Below are 24566 nucleotides of genomic sequence, written 5' to 3' on the forward strand. Positions count from 1 at the left end.
AATAAACAGGATCTACGAATGAACAGTATAAAGATAGTGTCTGTAATAGATACCAGCTATCGAAAATACGCATTAAAGCAGAGAATTTTAGAATTACAAATAGTGTAAGGACCGTCTGTAGATGTGTCGGGTTGGGGACAGCGTAAAAGAGCACTGGACTGTTTAGCAGAGTGTTCGGAAACACATATTTTATCATCTCAAGTGTGCATCACTAAAGGCACATGAAAAATGTGACGTGAACAGAATTCTGCCGATTCCAACTGGCACAAACTGGTTACCGTGGAATATCTCAGCTACAGGGCTTTAAATTTAATGTCGATACACGCAGAACCATGCTGCACCACAAAATACAGCCCCACAATGAAAACGGAGATATCTTTGGTAGGTCTACTCCAAAACAATCACCACTTACGCTTACAAATGATACACAACAAACTGCTTAAGATGCTTAAGATTAAACTTGGAAAACAGTCGTTTCAAGTGGTTTGGTGTGAAAAAGTGTATTCTAGAGAGTGAGAATTATGAACAGTGGTGGTAAATGGATCAAAACGTTGAGGAGCTATGTGACAGAAAGGTATTGCATAAGAGGATCGTTGCTGAGACACTATTTAACCACCACTGTTAAAAACGAGTTGGTACGTTTCTCTATTTCTAATCAGACCTGTCTGAATTGTTTTACTTTAGATCTGAATTTAATTACTCTAATTAGAAAACTGGTATTCCACATTAAATCAGCCCTATATATAGCGTATACAGGCGGTGTCCATAGTTTCTGGTCAAATCCAGGTAACTCATCTGAGAGAAGAAGAAGAAAAGGAAAAAACAAAGATACCAACCCAAATTTGTTCGTTAAAATGTTCTGAGTTACTTTTCACACCATATTCCAAACTCTATACCAACGCCTGAAGACGTCCCTCTTACGGAAGCATGAAGTACACACATGCCACACTGCTGTGTTCTAGTGAACTATGTCTCATGCATCAGAATACGAATTTCTCGTAGTGTTTTGGTTTTAGTCAACGGAAAGCAACATACACATCTGCATGTATCTTAAAGGTCTCTTTTAGCAACACAGGAAAAAAAAATCTTGATGGGGAGTTGCAGACTTAATCCCCAAATCTCATTTTGGTCAATGCCGTATTGGGTCATTGCTTATACAGACACTAGTCCCATGCAACCAGAATTCTTGGGCATCATCCAAAAGTGTAACGTCTTCATGCTGACGATATATTCCACTGAAGGCATGCAAAGGATAACAGACTTTCCAGCTCTCATCAACCGTGGCAAATGAATGAATAATGAACAGAACTGATCAGTAATTTCACCTCAAGCACTCAATAAAAACCACAGGTGAAACTGGCCTTTCAGAACATAAGGATACACAGACAATACTGGTCTTGGATTTAAAGCTGTTCCGATACTTTAGATCTGTCCCAAAACCTAGTGAGCTGCCTAGGTAGGCACTGACTGTTTAAATAGACAGCGTCTAACGGTCGTCAGTCCTCATGAGGCAAGATTATTGAGATGCAAACAGATCTTCCTGTTTTTATTGCTATTTTAATGATTTTTGCTCTGAGAGAAGAGTGAAGTGGACGGGAGTTGTTCTTGCATTGCATCCTGGGATTGGAAAGGTTAGGCCAAATTAAGATATCCTAGTAGACAGCATAATGATGCATCTAAGAATCGGGACAGCCTACGTCGGAGGTGCACACACTGTGACGTAAATTGCGCTCACTAGGTTTTGGTCCAGACCCTTTATGTCCTTTTCAAACTGCTTATGCATTTCCTTTGATACTGATAGCTGTATAATGTCCTGATATTGTAAGGACATTTAGGGGTAGTCTTGAGTAATCATCCACATTAGAGGAGCCCAGGAGCAAAAGATTTAGTATCTTACCTAGTGTTCCTTTAATCCTGTCTCGTGTCATGTCATATGTGAGTATTTCATTTACCAAAGAAGGGCAATCTCTGGTATAGTTCTAACACATGGACATATACAAAACTAACTTAACAGCAACAAACAAACAGCTCTATTTTCTACACTGTAGGCCTTTCCTGCTCCAACATAACAACCTCAACTCAGGAAGCACTTGTTAGCAGAGGCAGTTGTGTTAGAGCAGGGAACACACTCTTGTTTTCTTTTGTTGACCTACGATTTCTTCTTGTACTCATTAATACCATTTTCAGTTCTTAATTACTTGTTCAGCGCTTTTGTTTACTACAACATCAAATAAAGATGTGACACTTTAACAATGTCAGTTTAGAAATAAAAGAAGTGGAACTGTAGTTTTGACATGGTTTCCACATTCTCAGAAAAACAAACAAAAAAAAACAACAAAGTAACACCACCCAAGGTTGGTGCGAAAAAGGTTAAACACAGGAAAAACCGACCATGGTTCGACGAGTTTTCTTTGGGGAAATACTTGGCCTTTTTACGAAGTAGACTCTGGACTTCTGGAGCCACTGCCCTTTGCCTTGATCTGCAACCAGGTCTCACCCAACGCCTGGGCAAAGTGATCATCCACGGATCCCGTGATGGACACAGAGTTAGAGGCCGGCTCTGGCTCCTTGTAGATGTTGCCTAAGCTGCGACGGAAATGCTCCTCTATCACAGGGTCACAGACAGTGTTAGCTGGAGGTGAATAGGCATTCAGGAACACTTTAATTATTGTCATGCTGTAGGAGACCGTTTTATATCAACTGTAAATCTTCGTAAGGCTTCCTAGTTCTTTTCATGATAATGTGTTTTGTATTACTACAAATATTAAGCCTTTTTTTTTATAAGAAAAACGATAAGAATGATCAAGAAAACTCAACTATTACAATCAAGTGTGACAGCTGTTATTAGAGTCTCACCATTAGTCTTGCTCTTCACGTTCGCCGCTCCAGAGGTGCAGGTATTCGGAGACATGTGACAGTTTGAGAGGTTGCATGTGCGGTTGCTCGCAGGGGCACAGGTAATCACAGAAGGACGATTCTAAGGCACAGTGAGAAAACAGTAGAGCACCTGTCATTAGGTCTTCTTTAGTCTGGCTGGTGCTGCCACATGGTCCAAGCAACGTTCATCGGTAACTTAGCGGCACGGGTACTACCCCAACCTTAGAACAACTCGAACAGAACAGTTAGGAGTAGTTCACTGTTACTATGCGGTGGTCATATGCTTTCTCTTGCAACATTAGTGTTACAGATCCACTCTGTAACCACTGGGGATTTGTGCTGCATTTGAACCCGGATGTTGGATCTTCAGAGTACCAAGTAGGAAATTTCACCACAAACAACCCCCACACGTTGGATTTCTTATTAACGAAAGTCGGGGAGCCTCACCAACCCCGAGTTCAGAATCCAAGGTGGCTAGTCGCATATCAACAACGTGTAAAACAGCAGTTTTATACAACTTATTAGAGCTTATATCTATTTGTGTCTCATTATACCAGCCGTACACACAGTACTGTCCCACTGCTATATCTGGACATGTTTCCTTGATGTTTGGACCTGTAAAATATTGCACAATGCGCTGTTATCAAGTGTTTTTTGAATACTTAACTGGAATGCTCCAACATCCGACTTAAATAGAATGCAGCATTTGTGACAGCCCAATTAGAAAAGTGCTGGGTGACATTCCTGTTTGACAGTCGTCAAATCTAAGCTTAAATTCTTCTTCTTCTTCATCCGGCTGCTCCCTCCCCTCAGGGGTCGCCACAGCGGATCAACCTCACCATCGATCTGGAACAGTTTTTACGCCGTATGCCCTTCCCGACACAACAAATCAAAGCTTAAATTATCTAGCTATGAATTCAAACTTGAGGATTTTTAATCGGTGCTGCCATGCTCTGCTGTGAAATGCCACGACTGTACCCACCTGCTGACGTTCGGTAGAGCCGTGCGGTGAAAGGAGAGGGGACCTCGTAGTGTCCATGCTATTCTTGGTCAACGCAAGCGGCTGCTCCACCGCGAAAACGGGAAAGGGAGCATACAGGCGGTTTCCATGGAGGCCACTGATGGCAGAGGAAGCGTGCTCAAAAGGGTTGTGGATGTGATTCCATGGTTCCTGTCTACTGTCTCCATTGGAAGGAGGTCCCCTGGAAACGAGTCCAACAAAAACACACGGATGCAGTCAACAGTTACAACACATCTCCACTTTGATCTTAAGCCCTACTGCACTTTTTGACATGTATATTAATGCTCTTTATTATTGTTGTTGTTTTCAAAAGTGAACATTTTTTTTTTCATTATCTGTAAGCGCTTATCCACTTCAGGGTCGCGGTGGGTCCTGAGCCTACCTGGAATCATTGGGCGCAAGGCAGGAATACGCCCTGGAGGGGGCGCCAGTCCTTCACAGGGCAACAGAGACACACATTCACTCACACACTCACACCGTGGGAGGAAACCGGAGCACCCGGAGGAAACCCAGCGGACATGGGGAGAACACACCAACTCCTCACAGACAGTCACCCGGAGGAAACCCACGTGGACACAGGGAGAACACACCACACTCCTCACAGACAGTCACCCGGAGCAGGAATCGAACCCACAACCTCCAAGCCCCAGGAGTTGTGTGACTGCGACACTACGTGCTGCGCCACCGTGCCGCCCAATGAACATTTTCATTTCAGTTATTCCAAATGCACCCATAAAAGCTGGTAAAGTGTGTGGCTGAGGATGGACAATGTACCAGATCAAAGTGCACCAGATTTGCTTTTTTAGCAGGTAAACGTTTTTGTAAATTGCTTTGTAAATTTCCCACAACATCATATACTTTCTTTGTCTATTGTAGTCTAGTCTCCAGACTAAAAGCTCTAGCACAGTCTTTCACCCTTTCCTCTCTAGTATGGTCTGGTATGTGTATAACACACTGGGTCTAGAAAAGGGGTGGGCATTCTTATCCGCAAAGGGCCACTGGTTTTTGTTGCAACCAACCAGGAGGTCACACGATCAGTTGTTTTACTGAGACCAACTAATTAAACGAGCGAAATCAGGTGTGCTCTGGCCTGAACGGACTAAAATCCAGCAGCCACAATGGCCCTTTTGTGGATAAGATTGCCCACCCAGGGTCTAAAAGGACTGCAAAACATCTAACTACTCAAGGACATCTTCAGATCTGTGTGTAGATTACTGTAAGTCAAACCCAAGCATACGTGCATGTATAAGTGAATTTAAGCTCTAATTCTGCTGTATCCCATCAGCTTGGTCCGGTCAGGTCACAAAATCATGAATCTGAGCTTCAATGAACCGACCATGACCCCAAACAGGATACGTAGTTGTGGACAATAAATGAATGAATGAACGCATTTAACACCATCACAGTCATCTGAGAAAATGACTTGTGTTAATGCCCTTCAACAAGTGAAGTATTTCCATGTGCAGCTTCATCCAATGAAACACAGCTAGCGTGGCCCATTACCGTAGCACCCAGTTCACTAATTACAAGGTTTTGCTTCTTTTTCCCCTTAAAATAAGGATTTTTCCTTATGTCTTTAATAATGGCATCATTGTTGAACAATGCAGAGAGAGAGGACCGCTTGTCAGATATATAGAAAGCAAAAAAGAGACCTCATGATGTTTTATATCATGAGAGCATGATAACACTATGCCTGTCATTTCCCAGCTCAAGACACAGACGATAAGATCCTTCTGTTGTATTTCCTGCGTCTTTAAAGAGGCTGTAAGATCCTGTTGGGTCTATTTTCCAGTAGCTGTAATCGTTACAAACTTTCAAAAACAACTGCCAACATTAGAACTTCAGGGTTTGTATTGGGATGATTGGTCCATGTGCTAAGGCTTTTAAAAATATCGGGAGAACCTCCTCTTTGCCACCTGTCTGTCTGAGTTCTAGCTCACTGTGCTGAGTGGCAATGATCTGTAACTCATATAAAGGAACAGCACTCGAGAGAACCTACTGATCCCAGTGCACACTTACAGATGAGACGTAAGCAGGCGACTCATTTTTTTCATTTGTTCGTTGTCGTAGTCGCTTCCAACTTGTTCGTCATCATACTTTCTTTTCACTGGACTGATAGGCGTCCCTGTCCTGCTGCTCCCCACCGACGAGGACAGACCATGCATCCTGGAGTCCCCTGAATCATCTGGAAAAACAAGCCATTGTAGTTCAACTCATCACTTTACAGTGCAGCCTGGATAACAGAACAAAAGGCAGTTTACTTTCCTACAAAACGTAAGACTGACTGAGAACATCTGAGAGCAAGTTAAGACTATGGTAAATGACACCTAACATCTACAGTCTACAAAGACAAAGCCACTGGAGGCAGAACAGACGACCATAGCCATGTAAAAGTACAGTGGGTGTTACGTTCCAGGACCACCACCCGCGATAAACCGAAATCCACGAAGTAGGGACGCTATATTTATTTAAGTATTTATACACCATCCTAAGGCTTTATAAACCCTCCCCCACACTTTTACGCTACATAAACATTTCCCATTCCCTTAATAACCATTCATTTCCAAGAGCAAATAAGCACTATTTACTGTAATTCTTAATATTTTATGATTTACAACATTCCTTTATTGTTAGAATTCATATTTTTAATACATTTTGGGATTTTTTCATGTAAAAATTAATCCTATATATATATATATATATATATATATATATATATATATATATATATATATATATATATATATATATTCCTCCAATCGATCGAGTTCCAAAGAAAACCTGCGAAATAGTGAAAATCCACGATTTATTTTTCCCATTAATATCTTATATAAACCTGCGATGCACTGAAGCCGCGAAAGGTGAAGCACGAAGTGGCGAGGGACGACTGTGTTGTTACTTGAGTAGAATAAATCAAAAATGAAGGAAAAAAAGTCATTAATATCCAAATATGAAATATATAAATGACATAAAAAACACTGTTCCTTCACTCCATCGAACCCAATTATTATCATCGCCAGTAATGAAGATTTTATTCCCGTTTTTTTAACCTTAATGCCACGGATGTGTTCCAAATTGCAGTTTAAGAACATCTACTGCAGTAGTCCTCAATCCTGGTCCTGAAGCACCTCTGCCCTGCTCTGAAACTCACAGTTCAACTCCGGAAGTGCTTGGTTATGAGTTTATTACTTGCCTCAGCTGTGTTTGGAGCAAGGGAATCTCTAAAAGATGCAGGACAGTGGTTCTCCAGGATTGTGTACTATTTTCGTATCTCACATTAGACATAAAAAGAGCTGAGAGGCAGAGTTCTCCAAAGATCCAAGATATTATAATAAAATTTATATATAATTTGTTTAACAGATATACACTTATACTTTTTAATGTTCTGATTTCTGAAGACTTTTCCAAGTTGTTGTTTTTCCTCTGAACTGTAAAACAATGAGCTACATTTTACGTACAATGACATATAAAGTTCTGTCCACTGTATGATGGAAAAAACATGTTTCCCTTTAATAAATGACTCCAAAATGAAACATAAATCAGGTTTCAGTACTAACTTTCATACAAACCCACTTTTGATTCCCTGTGGCACAATGCTGTCTGTACCCAAAAAGAAATAATAATAAACACATAATTCTGGTTTCTTCTATAATTATGAGACCCTTTCATCTGTACAGTCTGTTGAACAGAACCACTTTTGGTTCTGTGGTTCTATAATCTTCTGTACAATAGGAAAGCCCTGGGTTGTTATGATTAGGGGATCCTTTTTCCAGTCTCTGTTAATTATGACCACTTTTGGTTCTATGTTGTTTTCTGTACAATGGAAAAAAACATTTTGCACTTCTACAAAGAACCCCTAAATGTTTCCTATACTTTTATGAGAGCTTTTTTTTAGTATGTAGTGATATAGAACTACTTTGCATTGCATGGAGTACAGTTATATAGCTAGAGGACGTTTGGTTACCTTAAAAACATTAAAATGCGACCAACTCCTTTATCCTAAAATCATTAATAAACGTCATTTATAATTTAGAAGAAAGTTTTAATGTGTCTCTGTATGTTTTTAGTCACTAAAACTGCTGTGAGCAGTAAGTTTTATTAGTTTCAAACGTTCCACTTTAAGCTACATTTACCAGCAACAATGACGTTCCCGGAGAAAACCGAGAAACCACCAAAAGAAACCGACGTTCGTGAGACGTTTTGAGAGGTTATTTACCGTCGTACGAATCGTAGTGAAGTCTCCCGATGTTGTTGTTCATCTTATCCATGAATTGCTGGCTCAGAAGGTCCATTCTCGGGAGAAGCATTTAGCTTCAGGGCTAGCCAAGCTAGCTAGCCAGCTAACCGAGGTAGCTGCTAGCTAGCTTAGCAGCGACGACAGAAAGGTGCGGGTTAGCTTCGGTGAAACGCTCCTTTTCTGCGGGAAATACGACTCTTGACAATCCGATATAATCATAAGCGACGAGCCCAGATGTTATATCAAGCTATACATGTATACTGTAACATACAGAACTCTTAACACCGCATCGACAACCGAGCTAACTTCAGTGTGCTAACGTTAACGCAACTCCGCTAACTACAACAAAACATTCATCCAAAACTTATCAAAAGCGCGCATTAGCCCGAGCTTTCACCGACTACACTGCTTTGTATTTAAGCTACGAATGAGGAAGTTAGACAACCCCCTCCTTTAAGCTCTGTATCGTGTGTGTTTCAAACTTTACGTGGACGAAAACGTCCAAACAGCGTGAAAAGGATAACGGAGAGTATTAGCATCCTAGCTCTGCTAGTCTCTGTGGGCTGGACTCAAGACCTCAACACAACCCAGTGACGTCCGTTCAGCAGAGAAAGGCACCTGTAAAACGTCCACCCATCCGTCACAACGTTAAAACCACGTTGTTTTTCCATTCACTGCCAATTTTATCAGCTAAACTGACAATAAAAAAGCACCATGGAGTTTTACAATTACAGACTGTAGTTCATATGGTGCTTTTCATACTTTGTTTCCCCACTTTCACCATAATCTTCAATGGTTGTGACCACCACAGAGCAGATATGATTCTCACAAAATTACCAGACAAACTGAAGCTGATACAGTAGCATAAACACTCTAAAATACCTATGGATTTATGCCAGGATTATTCTAGACACTACTTTTGCTTTTTATGATGGTTATTATGTCAGATTAGCAATACGTATGTCATAAAAATGTGCCATATTCTGGTTGGGAGACTGGCAAAATTACATATTTGACACCTACCAATCATTGGGTTCTGGAAGTCATACAGTACACAAGCACTATGTGAAATGCTGGCAGTTTTGTTTACTGAAATAAAAAAGATAAGAAAACAAAGAAAGGGATGAATTTGGACCATTCCGTTGTTTGTAAGTGGCTGAAGTTTTACTTGTCTGTAGGTTTTTATTCACAGTTTGAATTACCACAGAAAGTGTACGTGGAGTTGTTAAGTTTTGTAGCACTTTCAGTAATGCAGTTAGCCATCTGCTTAAGTGATCAGAAACAGCAAAAATATGTCAATATTACCCACCTACGAAGCAGGAATAGAACAATATCCTCATTTTGGTTTGTGCTTTTCAACATTGTATAATATACATTGTATAAAAATACTCCAAATGCCTTAGCTCTAATCAGAGAGAGAGAGACAAATACTAACAAGACTGTATTTTACTCATTTACAGACACTGGGGCTTCGTAAACACACTAGACCCATTTTTAGTAGGAATACAGACTTGAAATGGTGAGAAAACATCTTCTGAAAGTTGTAAAGTGTTTTTACAATCATCCACAAGTCTGATATTCCTAATGGAAAATTAGCTCAATGTAGGTTATGCTGGATCAGGTGTCTAATCTCTGACCTGAATATGAGCACTGGGAGCGAGGAATGGGCTGGGTTGTGTGACAGTCAAAAATTGTGATGTTGGTTCCGGGACCCCATGACCCGAACCCTACCCCACCTCCCCACACACACTCCCTATAACCTAGCATATCAGGTTTCCTCCTATGCTGCATCTAAATCTCTATACAGTGCACTACTTTGTGATTCTGCCATTGTGGACAATATCCAGTGCACAATGCCACAACTCACCCACAAAAAAATAGTGCACAACCCATGTACACCAGTGGATAGTGGATAGCCATCACCAAATCCATTGAATGGTAAAAACCCCACAAGGGTTAGTGCCCGAAATCGGAACACAAAACCACCAGCCTCGCACACAGCACTTCACTGGAACACTATAGACCCGCCTCCATGCAGACCTGTCATTCAAGAACGCCAATGATGATTGGTCTTCAGCTGATAATGTAATGTTGCCAGTCTCCAAATACAGCACATATTTATGGCACTAATTATTGCTGATCTGACATACTGACCATTGTTAAAGACAGAAATATCATGCAGTTTGATCATGGCATTAGGTTCCTGGTATACAGTCCTGCAGGAAATAAATAAATAAATAAAAATCTACATAGACATGTCACTGGTTTCAAGCTCTAAATGATGCTTGCTTGTACAAATCTGTATGAAGTGTACATCAGTGTAAATAAATGTGCTCCACACCAGAATTACAGATGCTCCCTGTCTGAAGAGCTATAAATCTGTCATGGGGTTGTACAAGAGTGAGTGAGTGAATGAACAGTCTGCTTGGTGTTTACTGAAGCAGAAAGGCCATAATAGCCACCCATGTGCCATTTTGTTCTCTCTGCATAGAGCTTGCTAGAGGCGGTGCAAATGTACAGCTTTGAGAGAGTGCATCTATATAAAGTTGCCTCCATTTTATGCAGCACACATGTGCTGGAAACCCCCCTTTTCATTGCGTTTATTTATTTATTTCATTTTATTTTCACTCTCTCTCTTTCCCCACAGCAGCGCAGATGAGACGTGACGGAGGAGAGCCAGGAGGACGGGGGAGGGGGGCAGCAGGGGAGGAGTGAGGGAGCATCTCCTGCAGGGACTCAGGGCTTGGAAGCTGCAGCTGATTGGTTGGCAGAGGGCTGCGACGTCAGCCTCGGCAGGCAAGGGGAGGGCAGCGGAGAGGAAACACAGGCTAGGAGGGAACCCATTCCACTCCAAAGATCTGCGATCGGCTCTGAGGCTCCGTCTCTCTCCGTCGATCCGTCTCTCTGCGGCTGCATCCCGTAAGCCTTTCCTTATTTTACTACCTGCACACATATCACTGCCTCGATCTCCCTCCAGATCCAGCATCAGGACCACAGCCTCAAGCCTCAGCCATGAACTACCTGCGCCGCCGTCTTTCTGACAGCACCTTCATCTCCAACCTGCCCAATGGCTACTTGTCGGACCTCCAGAAGCCCGATCCGCCCCAGCCGCCTCCACCCGAAGCGGGTCAGCAGGCTCAGGCTCAGGCCCAGCCACCAGCTGTCTCCCCGACACCAGAGAGGAAACCACAGCCAGCCGCCCAACCCTCAGGGACGGGCTTCTTCAGCTCCATCACCAACGTGGTGAAGCAGACGGCTGCGTCGGCCGGGCTCGTGGACCAGACCCCTGTTCCCCTGTCCAAGAAGTTTAAAATCCTGCTGGTGATTGATGAGCCACAGCAGGAATGGTATGTGTTTGCAGTGATCTGTGTTGTTTCAGAGAAGGCTGCATGGTACGGACAAACGGCATCCATAATGCCATAATGCCTTAATGCAATTGCCTCAATTGTGTACCTCAGAATGCATTCAAATCAAGTTGCAGAGCCATTAAAGAGACATGGATTGCATTACTGTGACCACAGCTATAGCTATAGCCCTAATTGCACCATGTGCATGCTGTAAATTCCCAGGGTTGTTGTTGTTGTTATTAACATTATTCAGTAATTACATAAAAGCTGGCTACATTATTTTATATTAAATAATTATTATATATTGTGTATCCTTGATATTGATCATTCAGTTCTGATTATTCGACATGCAGCCAGTAAGCCGCCCTTAAAAGCTTGGACCACTGGGTTATTTAGCCTTGTATCACGCTTATGTTAACCTGATTTTAAGGTGCTGACTGGTGTATAAATGTCTGTAGTCTTTCCACTGCATGTGTGTCCTCCAGATTTGGTCAAAGCAGCCTCCTACACCAAACGGGAGCCATCAGTCGCTTGTGTCCTAATTACGAGCCGAGCTGATATGGCTTCATCATGAGACACATTGAAGGAGCTAGGACCGAGGCTTATTATGTGTAAGAATTAAAACTAGGCCTATTGTCATAACTGATCTGAAGTAAACCCCAAATCCCCTGACCTTTAGTACGTACTGCACCAAGATGCTCAACAAGTTGAGTACATCTTAGAGGCTACTCACTACAAAGAGAATTTTCCATTCAGTATTTTCCATTCATGTATCTACACACCTGTGTCACTTAATTGGATTCGGATGTTGTCATGTTCCAGATGTAATCCATTTATTATCGTCGTTCACGCTTCAGTATTAATTCTACAACATCCCAGGGGTATTTTTAATAACAATTCATATCCTTGTTTTATTCCTGAGATCTTCTGCTGCTGCCTCAGAATCGTATCAACAACACGAGACTCAGGGAAACTCTGGGCTTGAAGGGAACGGTTTTAAAAGCACACAGTCACGCTGAGTTACAGACTGGTGAAAAAGGAGATTCAGGAACGGATTTAAATACAACACTATAAATCACCATGTGTCATGAGGGGCTCCACCTTGTAATTAGGCAGATGGATGACTTTGTACGGCGCGAGTGCACTCCTGCTAATCCCATTGCTTTGTTTTTCCTGATCTTCCCGACTTCGGCACGGCAGGGTGATATCAGCAGTGAATAGATCAGATGAATAGCGGAAGTCGTGGAGTTAAAGCGGTACAGGCGAATGGTGTCAAATGTTGTGTAATCAGGCACATACGTACACATACTCCAGAGTAGGGCCTATATTTGCCATCACTTGCTAAGATATATTTTTGAATGCACTCAGAAATGTTGGAAAGATGCTGACATCCAGGGCGGTACGGTGGCACAGCAGGTAGTGTTGCAGTCACACAGCTCCAGGGGCCTGGAGGTTGTGGGTTCGATTCCCGCTCCGGGTGACTGTCTGTGAGGAGTGTGGTGTGTTTCCTCCAGGTGACTGTCTGTGAGGAGTATGGTGTGTTCTCTCTGTGTCTGCATGGGTTTCCTCCGGGTGACTGTCTGTGAGGAGTGTGGTGTGTTCTCCCTGTGTCTGTGTGGGTTTCCTCCGTGTGACTGTCTGTGAGGAGTGTGGTGTGTTCTCCCTGTGTCTGCGTGGGTTTCCTCCGGGTGACTGTCTGTGAGGAGTGTGGTGTGTTCTCCCTGTGTCTGCGTGGGTTTCCTCCGGGTGCTCCAGTTTCCTCCCACAGTCCAAAAACAAACGTTGGTAGGTGGATTGGCGACTCAAAAAGTGTTCGTAGGTGTGAGTGTGTGTGTGTTGCTCTGTGAAGGACTGGCGCCCGCACCAGGGTGTATTCCCCCCTTGCGCTCAATGATTCCAGGTAGGCTCTGGACCCACCGCGACCCTGAACTGGATAAGGGTTACAGATAATGAATGAATGAATGAATATACATATCTAGAGATGCTGACTCGTTACCACATTTTCCGCAACTGAACCCAGTTCGGGGTCGTAGTGAAACCTCTTTGACCTGCTTTGTTCCAAATATCACATAAATCAAACACCACAGTAGCTTTCTCCCCCGTCTACATGGACTCTGTGTAAGCCAACCGCAAGGCACCCAGCAGTGAGGAGCGAGATTTAACCGTTTTGCTCTGTTCTCTTTCTTCTCCATTCTCATCTTCTTTTATATTAAACATTAAGTGTCCGTACCTCCACATTTACCACATTTAGAAATGTCTTCTTATAGATTTAATATATTTTGAGGGCATTTTTGTGACCTCTACCCTGTTTCTAGGGCTAAAATGTTGAATATGGACGCATGTTTGCCCTTTGCCCTGGTTACTTCACAGAGTCATTGCTTTTGAATGGATTTCCCATATTCCTCGCTCTGATGGAGTCCTTGGTGTCTCGGGTTGCGAACACTGACGGATTCCCCAGAGAGGTGCTGCTAGAAAGGTTTAGCATTTCGCATGCGTCAGTAACATAAAGGAAAGTGCTGCATAGCGTTCTCACATTTACACGTCACTAGAGATTTGACACACTGTATAATGCAAGGAATCCCCACTGAAATCCTCCCAATACTCTTCATTCAGCCCAAGGTAGATTTCTTAAATGCTTCTCTGTTACAGAACCATGGCTTTCTCAGAGTAAGCTTTATAAATGAATCACTCTTTAGGGAATGTACACGGAACAATCTCTGGATTAGGAACGCCTGCCTTGTATTTGCACTCACTGTCCACTCTGTTAGAAACACCCACCTCATTGGTCCACCTGGTAAATGTAACGTCAGAGACGGTGGCTCATCTGTCGCTGCACCGTTTTTGACTCCATCTATCAGCGGACACTGCTCAGACGTTGAAGCCTTGGCCGACTAATCTCAGCGCAGCAGTGACACTGATGGGTTTAAAAACTCTAGCAGCAGCTGCTGTGTCTGATCCACCCGTACCAGGTTTGTATCTGAATGCTGTCAAATCCTGGCACTGCAGCGAAAGGAAGGCAGTGCTCTCCGTGCGGGAGATGATGGGTGAGCTGGTATTATTGTCATATTGCTATAGTTGTATATGAATGAAAGCCCCATCTGACTTCATAACGGCGCTCAGTGTTGCATAAATGTCATTTATGGAAAGTCACTGTAGTGACAGTGCATCAGTGCCAGTGTCAGTGAGTGTGTAACTCTACAGTTTTTACCTTCACTCCACACTGGCCTGCTGCAGCCTCTGGCCGAAAGCCTGGAAATATAACAGGCACAAAACTTGGCAGATAGTTGTTAAGTGTCCATGTGTCCTAGTACTTACTCTTCATTATTCTTTGCTTTGGTCCATTACATGCTGTACAGAATAATGAGTAGATATTACAGACTGAGCAGTCCCACTCTTCTTCTTTAAACAGGATGTATTATGAAAAACTCACTTCACAGTATTAGCATCCAACCCACACACAGTGAAACAACACAATCCAGTCAGATATTTTTCCAGTATGAAAACACAGAATAAAATGAAGATTTGATATTCTGCTGTATCTTTCATAAAGGCACTTTAGAATTGTCCTGCCTCCTCTTCAGAATCTCTCCAATCACAGAGCTGGACCCACACAAAACACATAATATGTTCATTCATTATTTGTAACCCTTATCCAGTTCAGGGTCGCGGTGGGTCCAGAGTCTACCTGGAATCATTGGGCGCAAGGCGGGAATCCACCCTGGAGGGGGCGCCAGTCCTTCACAGGGCAACACACACACACACACACACCTACTTTTGAGTCGCCAATCCACCTACCAACGTGTGTTTTTGGGCTGTGGGAGGAAACTGGAGCACCCGGAGGAAACCCACACAGACACAGGGAGAACACACCACACTCCTCACAGACAGTCACCCGGAGGAAACCCACACAGACACAGGGAGAACACACCACACTCCTCACTGACAGTCACCCGGAGCAGGAATCGAACCCACAACCTCCTGGTCCCTGGAGCTGTGTGACTGCAACACTACCTCCTGCGCCACAGTGCCGCCCCCACATTATATGTGCAGAGAAATAATAGCACTGAGTAAAAACTGCCAAAACGTGAACGGAGAAGGAAGAGAACAGAGCGAAAATGGCTAAAACAGGAGCTCTTGCTCCTCGCTGCTAACTGCTGTGCCCTCAGGTCGGGGGCGAACAGCAAGCAGCTCATTATCATTTAAAGGAACAGGCGCTGAAACCAGACGTTCTGAACAGAGCAGTTTAGACAGGGGGAGAATGCTGCTGTAGGGTTTGATCCTTGTGGTATTTGATCAAAGCCAGTTCCAGATGTTTCATTAAGACCCAGAACTGTGTTCCCTTGTGGTGAAGGGGAGAATATGTCGCCTTTAATATTTGAGCTCATACATCACACTATGTGGAAAACTACTGTTTTTTAGTGCTCAGCGTTTTCGCCGCTACTCTGTTCTTTCTTCACTTTAAAATGTGTTTACCTCAGGGTGGAGCCATAAAATGAAATAGGACGTTCTGGAGCAGCTGCACATGAAACTAAGGTCACTTAGGTCAAAGCCAGTCATCTGCTAGAGGAGTATAAAGCCCAGTATTGGACTGTGGAGTAATGGAACCGTGTTTCTTTGACCTTATTAATGCTTTGGTGTCTAAAAGCCCCCAAGTCTTTTAGTGCTGAATGTATATGTCCTACAGTGAAGGCATAGCACAGTCATGTGACATCATAATCACGGTGCTAGCCCATATGATGCAGCCCCAGTAGAATTATGGTAATGCTTGTGTAATATCATTTAAATATTTGTTCAAACTCCACCCCTGTTATTCCTGTGTCTGTGTGGGTCTCCTCCATGTGCTCCGAGGGCAACGTAACCTTCCGAAATTATTCCATGATGCGTTTCAGTATGTCTGAGCCGGAGAACAACTTCACAGAGATGAGCAGAAAATGATCCAACATGAAATGTTCATTCACTGGAGACCATTTCAGACACTGTAGAGCCCTGCACAGCTTCTGATTTTCGTGCTCAGACACATCTAACCCAGCTGAGCAGTTCATTACCGTGTTTAGAAGGTGTCTTATAGCAGAGAAATATCTAAACTGCGGAAATAAAGCCCTCCAGGTATGAAACCCTCCAAATTGTACTTACATTTTATTCATACCAAATAGGCTCTTATTTTCTCTGTTAAATCCTAATAGAGCCATTACAGTCAAATTGATTTTTCCATTTCTTGTTTTATGAGCAATAAAACCACAAAAGATTAAAAAATGGAGAGTAATCAGAGAGTGGAAGCAGTGCCTTACTTAATCTGCATACCTCAAAATGTAAGGTGCTATAAAGCATCCTTTGGGGCTGTGTAAAAGATGAACATAATTTGTTTAAAAAACAAATGAAAAAAGCAATACACACCCACTAAATAAGGAGCGTTCCTGGACGTTCAAAATAGGTTTAAAAGTAGTCTGTCCGTCAAGGACATGTTTTAAACGTCAATGGACGTCCAAAATCCATCTTAATAAGTTAGTTAACTGGTGTCCAATCGATAACGTCAGTGGACGTCCAAAACGTGTTTTATACAAGTAATTTATTTCGGGACCAATTAATAACGTCAATGGACGTCCAAAATACGTCTAATAGTCGTCTTTTCAATGTCTGTGTTTGGACGTCTTTCATTTTCAACCTTAAGAGAACGTTGATTAGACGACAGTCATTACGTTATTTCAACGTTGAATCAATGGCTAATTGTTTACTGGGTAATGTGGTTATTAAACAATTACATTTTAAAGGCAAGAGTCATTTAGGAAACTTTGCGTGGGAGGAATCTGAAAAAATACACTACATGTTTATTATTAAGTCAATTGAATGACTTGCAAAAAAAATAATTCCATGGAAAATATATGGTTTCAACTGCAGTAACCTCAGGTCACGCGCAAAAATCGTTCGCGCTACTGTAAATGAGATGTCTGAAATGTTTAGGAAATACAATACAAATACAAATACAAACTAAAAATTAAGTATGAAAACACTACATTCAGGAACACTAGCATTTAAATCACCATTTTTAAATAATCTAATTCAAAACTTGCACATATTTTGGATACAATATTATCTCCAAAATCAGAACAAATCAATGCACCTGCTTTTGCAGCACTTCTTTCCTGATGGAACTCATAACGAATGCAGTGGCCAATAAATACGTTTCCCTTGCCATTTTTCAAACTACTTAATATTTATGTTATTTGTTGTTGAATAAAATGACAATTGCCATTTTTAATACTGCGCAACAGTTTACCATTAAATGGCAAAAGAGTAGAAGAATTTTTGAATTTTTAATCACATTTATACAATATGTTTTAAACATCTGTACACCTAATAAACACATTGAGAATATTACGCCTGCAACACACTTAAAGGCTAAGCACCACTTAATGGACCTCCATGAATATTTCACATTATTGTAGTTACTGACAGATACAAGTATGAATTAAAATGAAAATAGCTGCTTAATTCGCTTTAAAACTGACAATTTTATTAAATTGACGGAAAAACCCGAGCTCGCTACGGAAATTCTTGAACGCAACCGTGACGTCACTGGTGGACAACAGCCGAACAACGCCGAGGTAAAACACCGTAATGACTGACTGTTATGACGGTATCTAGCTAAATAACCAACATTATTCATGACAATAGCCTAGCAATAAGCTAAACTCAAATGTAGAGGTACCGTTATTCTTGTAAATGTGATCGAAGTCGAACTCGAATTCATCCGACACTATAAACCTCCGTAATGCAGCTACGTAGCCGAGTATAATCTGAGACACCGAGTTTAGCGAGTCAAGCTAACGTTAACTAACACCAACTAAAACAGGCGAAGTGAGTGTCCTTACCCTGTTTACCTCCATGTTACAGAGGCTCTTCAACACCTTTCGTTGGTGTCCTTACATGCCCATATTGTTGGAAAAGCGCCAGTGAAATGAGCTACAGATAACGGAGTGAGCGGATGGTCCTTTCCAAAGTGCCCGTTTAAAGTGGACAAATTTAGTCCATGTTCTGGATATTTTGGGATCTTTGGGCCGTTTGTTCACAGATGTCCCACTGTACATTGAATGATTGCAGCCAAAAACAACACACCTTTTCGTCATTTTGCATTAAATTAAGTGCAGCTTCTAGAGTTGTTGTCCACCATCTACGTCACAGGCAAGACGCCTATTAGAGTTTCCGAACACCGTTGGGGGGGGGGGGGGTGACTATCAATAAACACAAGTTAGGAACTCAAATTCCACTGTATTTATTTGTTTGACACTTTCATATAGATGGAGTTGAGATAGAGATGTGTTTCCCAGTATGTTACATCAACTTTCTTTTAAATGACACTGTTTCATCATTTGGGAACTGAGGATACTTGTTGTTACCGTTCTGCAAGCTCTTGCACTTTTCACCGATAACAGTCGGAATGGTCCCTTTCATGATTGGTTCAAAGAACTCAACATCCATTTTCCCCGAAACAAGCTAAAACCTGGACTCATCCGACCACAGCACAGGTTTCCACCATCTGAGATGAATTCAGACCCAGAGAACTCAGTTGAGATCCATGGAATTCATGTATGGCTTTCTCTTTACATAATATGGTTTTAGGTTGCATTTCTTGATGCAGCGGTCGACAACAGTACACCCAAGCTAATGTGGCTATATTTATGACAGTATCCCAACTGTCAGTAGTTTCTCATGCAATGCTGTCTGAGGGCTCAAAGTCATGAGACTCGTTCAACAGTGGTGTCCAGCCTTGCCCCACATGGACTGAGATTTCTCCAGATTCTTGAAGCTTTCACCGTATTATGTACGGTAGATTACAGAAGAGCTAAAATCCTTGCGATCTTACGCTGGTAAATGATTATTATTTTTTAACTGTTTGACTTCATCACGTTAGTACTCAAATATTCTATCACTCTTACTTTGCCCAAGTTGGTAAATGTGTCTCAGACAAATGATTCAATTAAAACAGCACTGTCCAGACGACTTAAGATTTTAAGCACAAAAAGAAACACATTGCACATCAGTAATTTGCTTTCTTTCGTTGTGCAGATTATTCTTTTAGCCTCTAATTAAACCTCATATATTTAGTCATTTCTAATGTGCAGACTTTATGCTGTAAACAAGCTTATTGCACAATCTGAGCAAAGAAACTCGGTGCATTTACATTTTAACATTCAGTGTAGTGCCACTGGACGATACCAGAAACACAGAGTTCAGAAAGGACGTCTGGTGACTGGAAAACTGAAAGGCGGAACTGAGTGTAAGTGATGCTTATATAACTCTTTCAGCTGTTAGTAGTAGTGGCTTCTCCCACACAAGCTCAGTAAGACATGTCTGTGAAGTTGCCTGCACTCTCAACAATGTGAACATCATCTAAATGTAGGGAAGATGTACATGAGATTTGTACAAGGACGTGGTGATGTATAGTGAGAGTATAATAAGTATAACTAGTTTTAGATTTTAGATCTTTAATCTTTTAGTTTTTAATTAAATTCATTTTCAACACTGACATATTTATTTGCATTGATATAAGATTCTCAGTCCAGCAGTGACACTGAAATGTCACGGTTATTGCAGAAATACAGAAATACAAAACTTGCAGTATTGACAAAACTTGGCGCAGCAGGTTAGTGTCGCAGTCACACAGCTCCAGGGGCCTGGAGGTTGTGGGTTCGATTCCCGCTCCGGGTGACTGTCTGTGAGGAGTTGGTGTGTTCTCCCCGTGTCCGCGTGGGTTTCCTCCGGGTGCTCCGGTTTTCTCCCATAGTCCAAAAACACACGTTGCAGGTGGATAGGCGACTCGAAAGTGTCCGTAGGTGTGAGTGAATGTGTGTGTGTCTGTGTTGCCCTGTGAAGGACTGGCGCCCCCTCCAGGGTGTATTCCCGCCTTGCGCCCAGTGATTCCAGGTAGGCTCTGGACCCCCCGTGACCCTAAATTGGATAAGCGGTTACAGATAATGGATGGATGGATGGATTTTAAAACAAGGAGATCATTTTAATGTCATATTATTTGTCTCCTGCAAATTGCAATAAAATTCATTAATTAATTCATTCATTCATTATCTGTAACCCTTATCCCGTTCAGGGTCGCGGTGGGTCAAGAGCCCACCTGGAATCACTGGGCGCAGGGCAGGAACACACCCTGGAGGGGGTGCCAGTCTTTCACAGGGCAACACACACTCACACATTCACTCACACACTCACACCTACAGACACTTTTGAGTCACCAATCCACCTACCAACATGTGTTTTTGGACTGTGGGAGGAAACCGGAGCACCCGGAGGAAACCCATGCAGACACAGGGAGAACACACCAAACTCCTCACAGACAGTCACCCGGAGAAAACCCACGCAGACACAGGGAGAACACACCACACTCCTCACAGACAGTCACCCGAAGGAAACCCACGCAGACACAGAGAGAACACACCACACTCCTCACAGACAGTCACCCGGAGGAAACCCACGCAGACACAGGGAGAACACACCATACTCCTCACAGACAGTCACCCGGAGGAAACCCACGCAGACACAGAGAGAACACACCACACTCCTCACAGACAGTCACCCGGAGGAAACCCACGCAGACACAGTGAGAACACACCACACTCCTCACAGACAGTCACCCGGAGGAAACCCACGCAGACACAGGGAGAACACACCACACTCCTTACAGACAGTCACCCGGAGGAAACCCACGCAGACACAGGGAGAACACACCACACTCCTGGAGTGGGACTCAAACCTTTGCATTAAAATATTAACATTATTTTTTAAAATACCACTTTTAACTTGAGTATGCTTCTAAGTGACCTTCACACATCTGCAATGTTATTATATATTTTTACATATACATTATATATTCTATCAATCTGAATTATGTTTAAATATTACTTATATTTTAGGTGCATTTTTTTGTCAGACTCATATTTGCAGCGCAACCTTGAAACTTCTAAATCGTTCAGGCACAATGTGGTACAGGTACCATGTCTAATCCTGAGAAACGCATGTCTTCCCATTCCTGTAAGTGATGGTGAAGGGTTTCATTTGGCATCTGTCCAATGTGTCAATTACTGAACAGTGTTCCCATCCACAGTACAGCGCTGTGTTCCATGTGCATGTGAACTTCATCTACAAAATGAGTTCAGCACAACATCAGCACGTAGGCGACTTGGCCTGAGCACAGAAGCCTCTTGATGAACTCACCACAGTGACTCATCAAATTGAATACTATCACATTTACATTCTGAACATGAATCTGCAGTGAAGGAAAGACGGCAGCTGAAAGAGACAATGGAGACCTGATGACTGTGTGTTTATATCAGCTATCAAACCCACACTACATTAAATGTGTTTGTTAAAACTGAAAGAAAGCTGGATTGCTGGGACAAGAGGCAAAAATATCTGATAAAATACAGTGTATAGTGCTGCTGTCAGTCACCCTGTAAAGCCTGAAAACGTTGTGTAACAGTCACAAAACTAGATGGATTGGTCACCTGTTGATCTGCTCAGCTTATCCAGTGAATGCGTATATATTAATGTGTGTACCCAGAGCCCACCAACACACACACTGTGAAACAAGACCACCCAGTGAGCTTTAATGTGGACTATACCTAAGTCAGTAAACCAGCAATAAAACAAGTCATTCTGATTTTATGCTGCTTCTTATGTGGAGGGCAGAGACTTGGAATTGTCCCGCCCCCTCGACAGCTGTGGGGTTTGCGCCTTGTGGGATTTTGACCCAGACCTGTGAGAATATACCCCTTTAAAGGTACACTCTGTAAGATTTCTTTGCTCATGGGGCTCCCCCTAGTGTAAATCAATTTTATAGCACTGTACTGAAATCAGGAGGGAGGGCGGGTGTGTTTACCTACCCTCCTCCAAAGGTTACATAGTGCAGTTTCTGCAGTGCTGAACCCAGAATAGCAATGGCAGAGGCGCTGAGCTCGCGATTACATACCAGTGAAGCATCACAATAATTATGAAGCTGTAGTTTTAAGGTAAATATTACGTAGTGTTCCTTTATGTCCAGTTACTCAACCTCAGATGTCCACTGCTCTACCAGGGCTTTCATGGTTGTTAGGAGTCCCATATCTCTACAGCCCAGACTGAATATGCTTGGCTGCTTAACACAGTGAGTATTAATCATGGGGGAGTCGGTGACTCCTTCGGGAACAGCTGTAACTCACTGGGGTTAAGACGGAGAGGATTGACGAGCTGAAGTCACAGCAGGAGTAAAATAACAAGTCGACAAATTAATAACTGACAGAATGTGTGCTATTCTTAGTGTTAGAGGCTTCTGCCTCATTAACAGTTTAATATATTTCTTTCTGAAGCTCAGAGATGAATAAGTGGTACTTAATGGCCATTTAGGGTGGAGATTAAACTAAAGGAGGATAACAGTCCTGTATGTATAACAAATGCTGTGGATACTGAGTGTGATTTATTTTTATTCTTGTAATTCCGACTAAACCGAAGAGTACGGTATTAATATCTGGACTGTTTGAGCTTCCAGCGCGGTAATTGGATGTGGGCCTGAATGGCAGGCTATCCTTTAAGTGCTAATCAATGCAGCTGAGGGACTGCATTGCCCTAAAATTACTGGGAGTGCAGTGCCTTTAACACAGGGTTGGGAGACAGTTGCTCAGAGACGAGGCCTCTGTTACAGAGCGACTATAAGAAACATAGGAAGGGAATTGTCCACTGCGCTGTACATTGTACTCTATGAGCACCGCTATCATCTTCATCGTGTATTGACGGTCATAAATAGTGATGCAATTCTGTGTCTCTATCCAAGCTGGGGTTATGTTGCGTTCAGTAAACAGGGACTGCTTTGAATTTTGACTTTCAGGTGCATGTGTTCGTTTTTTACCCATGATACCACTGTGTTCTTTCCTGTTTCTGCTTTCCGTGACTGTTTCGAATTGCAGCTGATAATCCAGTGTCACTTGGTGCCAACAAAATGATGAAAATCGACTTTTACATGAGAGTGAAATCTCCACAGCAGCCTTGACAGACCTCCGAGTATGTGATCCACAAGTGATTCATACACTGATCAAAACGTGCCAGACACATGCTCCAGTCAATAGTACTAATATGGAGCTCGTCCCCTTCACAGGAGGTTTTGATATGATGCAGCCACAAGAGTTACTGCGAGTTCAGGTACTGATGTTGGTTGTTTAGTTCTGGACGGAGCTCATTAGTCCAGAGAATGCAGTTCCACTGCTCCACATCCCAGGGCTAAAGTCACAATTATAAATGTTTACTACAGACCTTTAGATATACGGACACTTCTGAGTCGCCACACAGAGAGGACACACCACACTCCTCACGGACAGTCACCCGGAGGAAACTCACTCAGACACAGGAAGAACACACCACACTCCTCACGGACAGTCGCCCGGAGGAAACCCACGCAGACACAGGGAGAACACACCACACTCCTCACAGACAGTCACCCGGAGGAAACCCACGCAGACACAGGGAGAAGACACCACACTCCTCACAGACAGTCACTCGGAGGAAACCCACTTGGACACAGAGAGAACACACCACACCAGGATCCGTGGGTTTCCTCCCACTGCTCTAGACGAAAGCTGGAAAGACTATTTAGGAAGAGCCGTATTCTGCTGCAGTGTTTTGGCTGTATATTTATTATTAATGTACAATTATTAATGAATAATTAATAAACAGAGCTGCTCCTTCAATCCCACAGCCTCTAATTTACCTGCTAGTGGTGGGAATCGAACCAACAACCTTTCAGTCCTAAGCCTTCTCCTCTAACCATTAGCCACGGCAGTACTGTATTTATAGCACACACTGAGAGCCAGGCAGATGGATAGCACAGAACTACAGATAATGAGTGTCATATTCAGAGCCCACAGTTATCATTCAGTTGGTCATATCTGGAGCCATAAATAATGCAGGGCTAATCATCTTTGGAACCATTACAGCTAAAGGCACAAGACCGTGTGCATGTTTGCTGTCAACCCAGGCCCTCACTCCCTCCAGCTAATGGCATTTATCATTGTCTCATGAACAGCATGAGCTGGAGGACCTGCTGTGCCAC

General features: G+C 42.7%; 2 protein-coding genes across 3 annotated transcripts in view; one reads left to right on the top strand and one right to left on the bottom strand.

The window, feature by feature from the left end:
* Positions 1–748: 748 nt before the first annotated feature.
* vgll4a (vestigial-like family member 4a) lies at positions 749–8711 on the bottom strand. 2 transcript variants are annotated; one of them, XM_066671692.1, is made up of 5 exons: positions 8115–8711; positions 5918–6083; positions 3860–4079; positions 2857–2977; positions 749–2605 (listed from the first exon to the last, which is right to left on the bottom strand). In XM_066671692.1, the coding sequence occupies exons 1-5, from the start codon at positions 8203–8205 to the stop codon at positions 2433–2435; spliced, it is 771 nt and encodes a 256-aa protein (XP_066527789.1). In that variant the 5' UTR covers positions 8206–8711; the 3' UTR covers positions 749–2432. The 2 variants fall into 2 exon arrangements, with proteins under 2 accessions (XP_066527789.1, XP_066527787.1); XM_066671690.1 differs by having other exon boundaries at positions 749–2632.
* A 2275-nt stretch (positions 8712–10986) lies between these two features.
* The window catches only part of syn2a (synapsin IIa), a 35362-nt gene continuing 21782 nt past the window's right edge, over positions 10987–24566 (top strand). Inside the window, exon 1 of the mRNA XM_066670918.1 lies at positions 10987–11482. Coding sequence (XP_066527015.1) covers positions 11148–11482 — 335 coding nt within the window. The 5' untranslated portion in view covers positions 10987–11147. The remainder of the gene's footprint in view (positions 11483–24566) is intronic.

This window comes from Hoplias malabaricus, chromosome 5 (assembly GCF_029633855.1).
Source record: "Hoplias malabaricus isolate fHopMal1 chromosome 5, fHopMal1.hap1, whole genome shotgun sequence".
NCBI classification, from domain to species: Eukaryota; Metazoa; Chordata; class Actinopteri; order Characiformes; family Erythrinidae; genus Hoplias; species Hoplias malabaricus.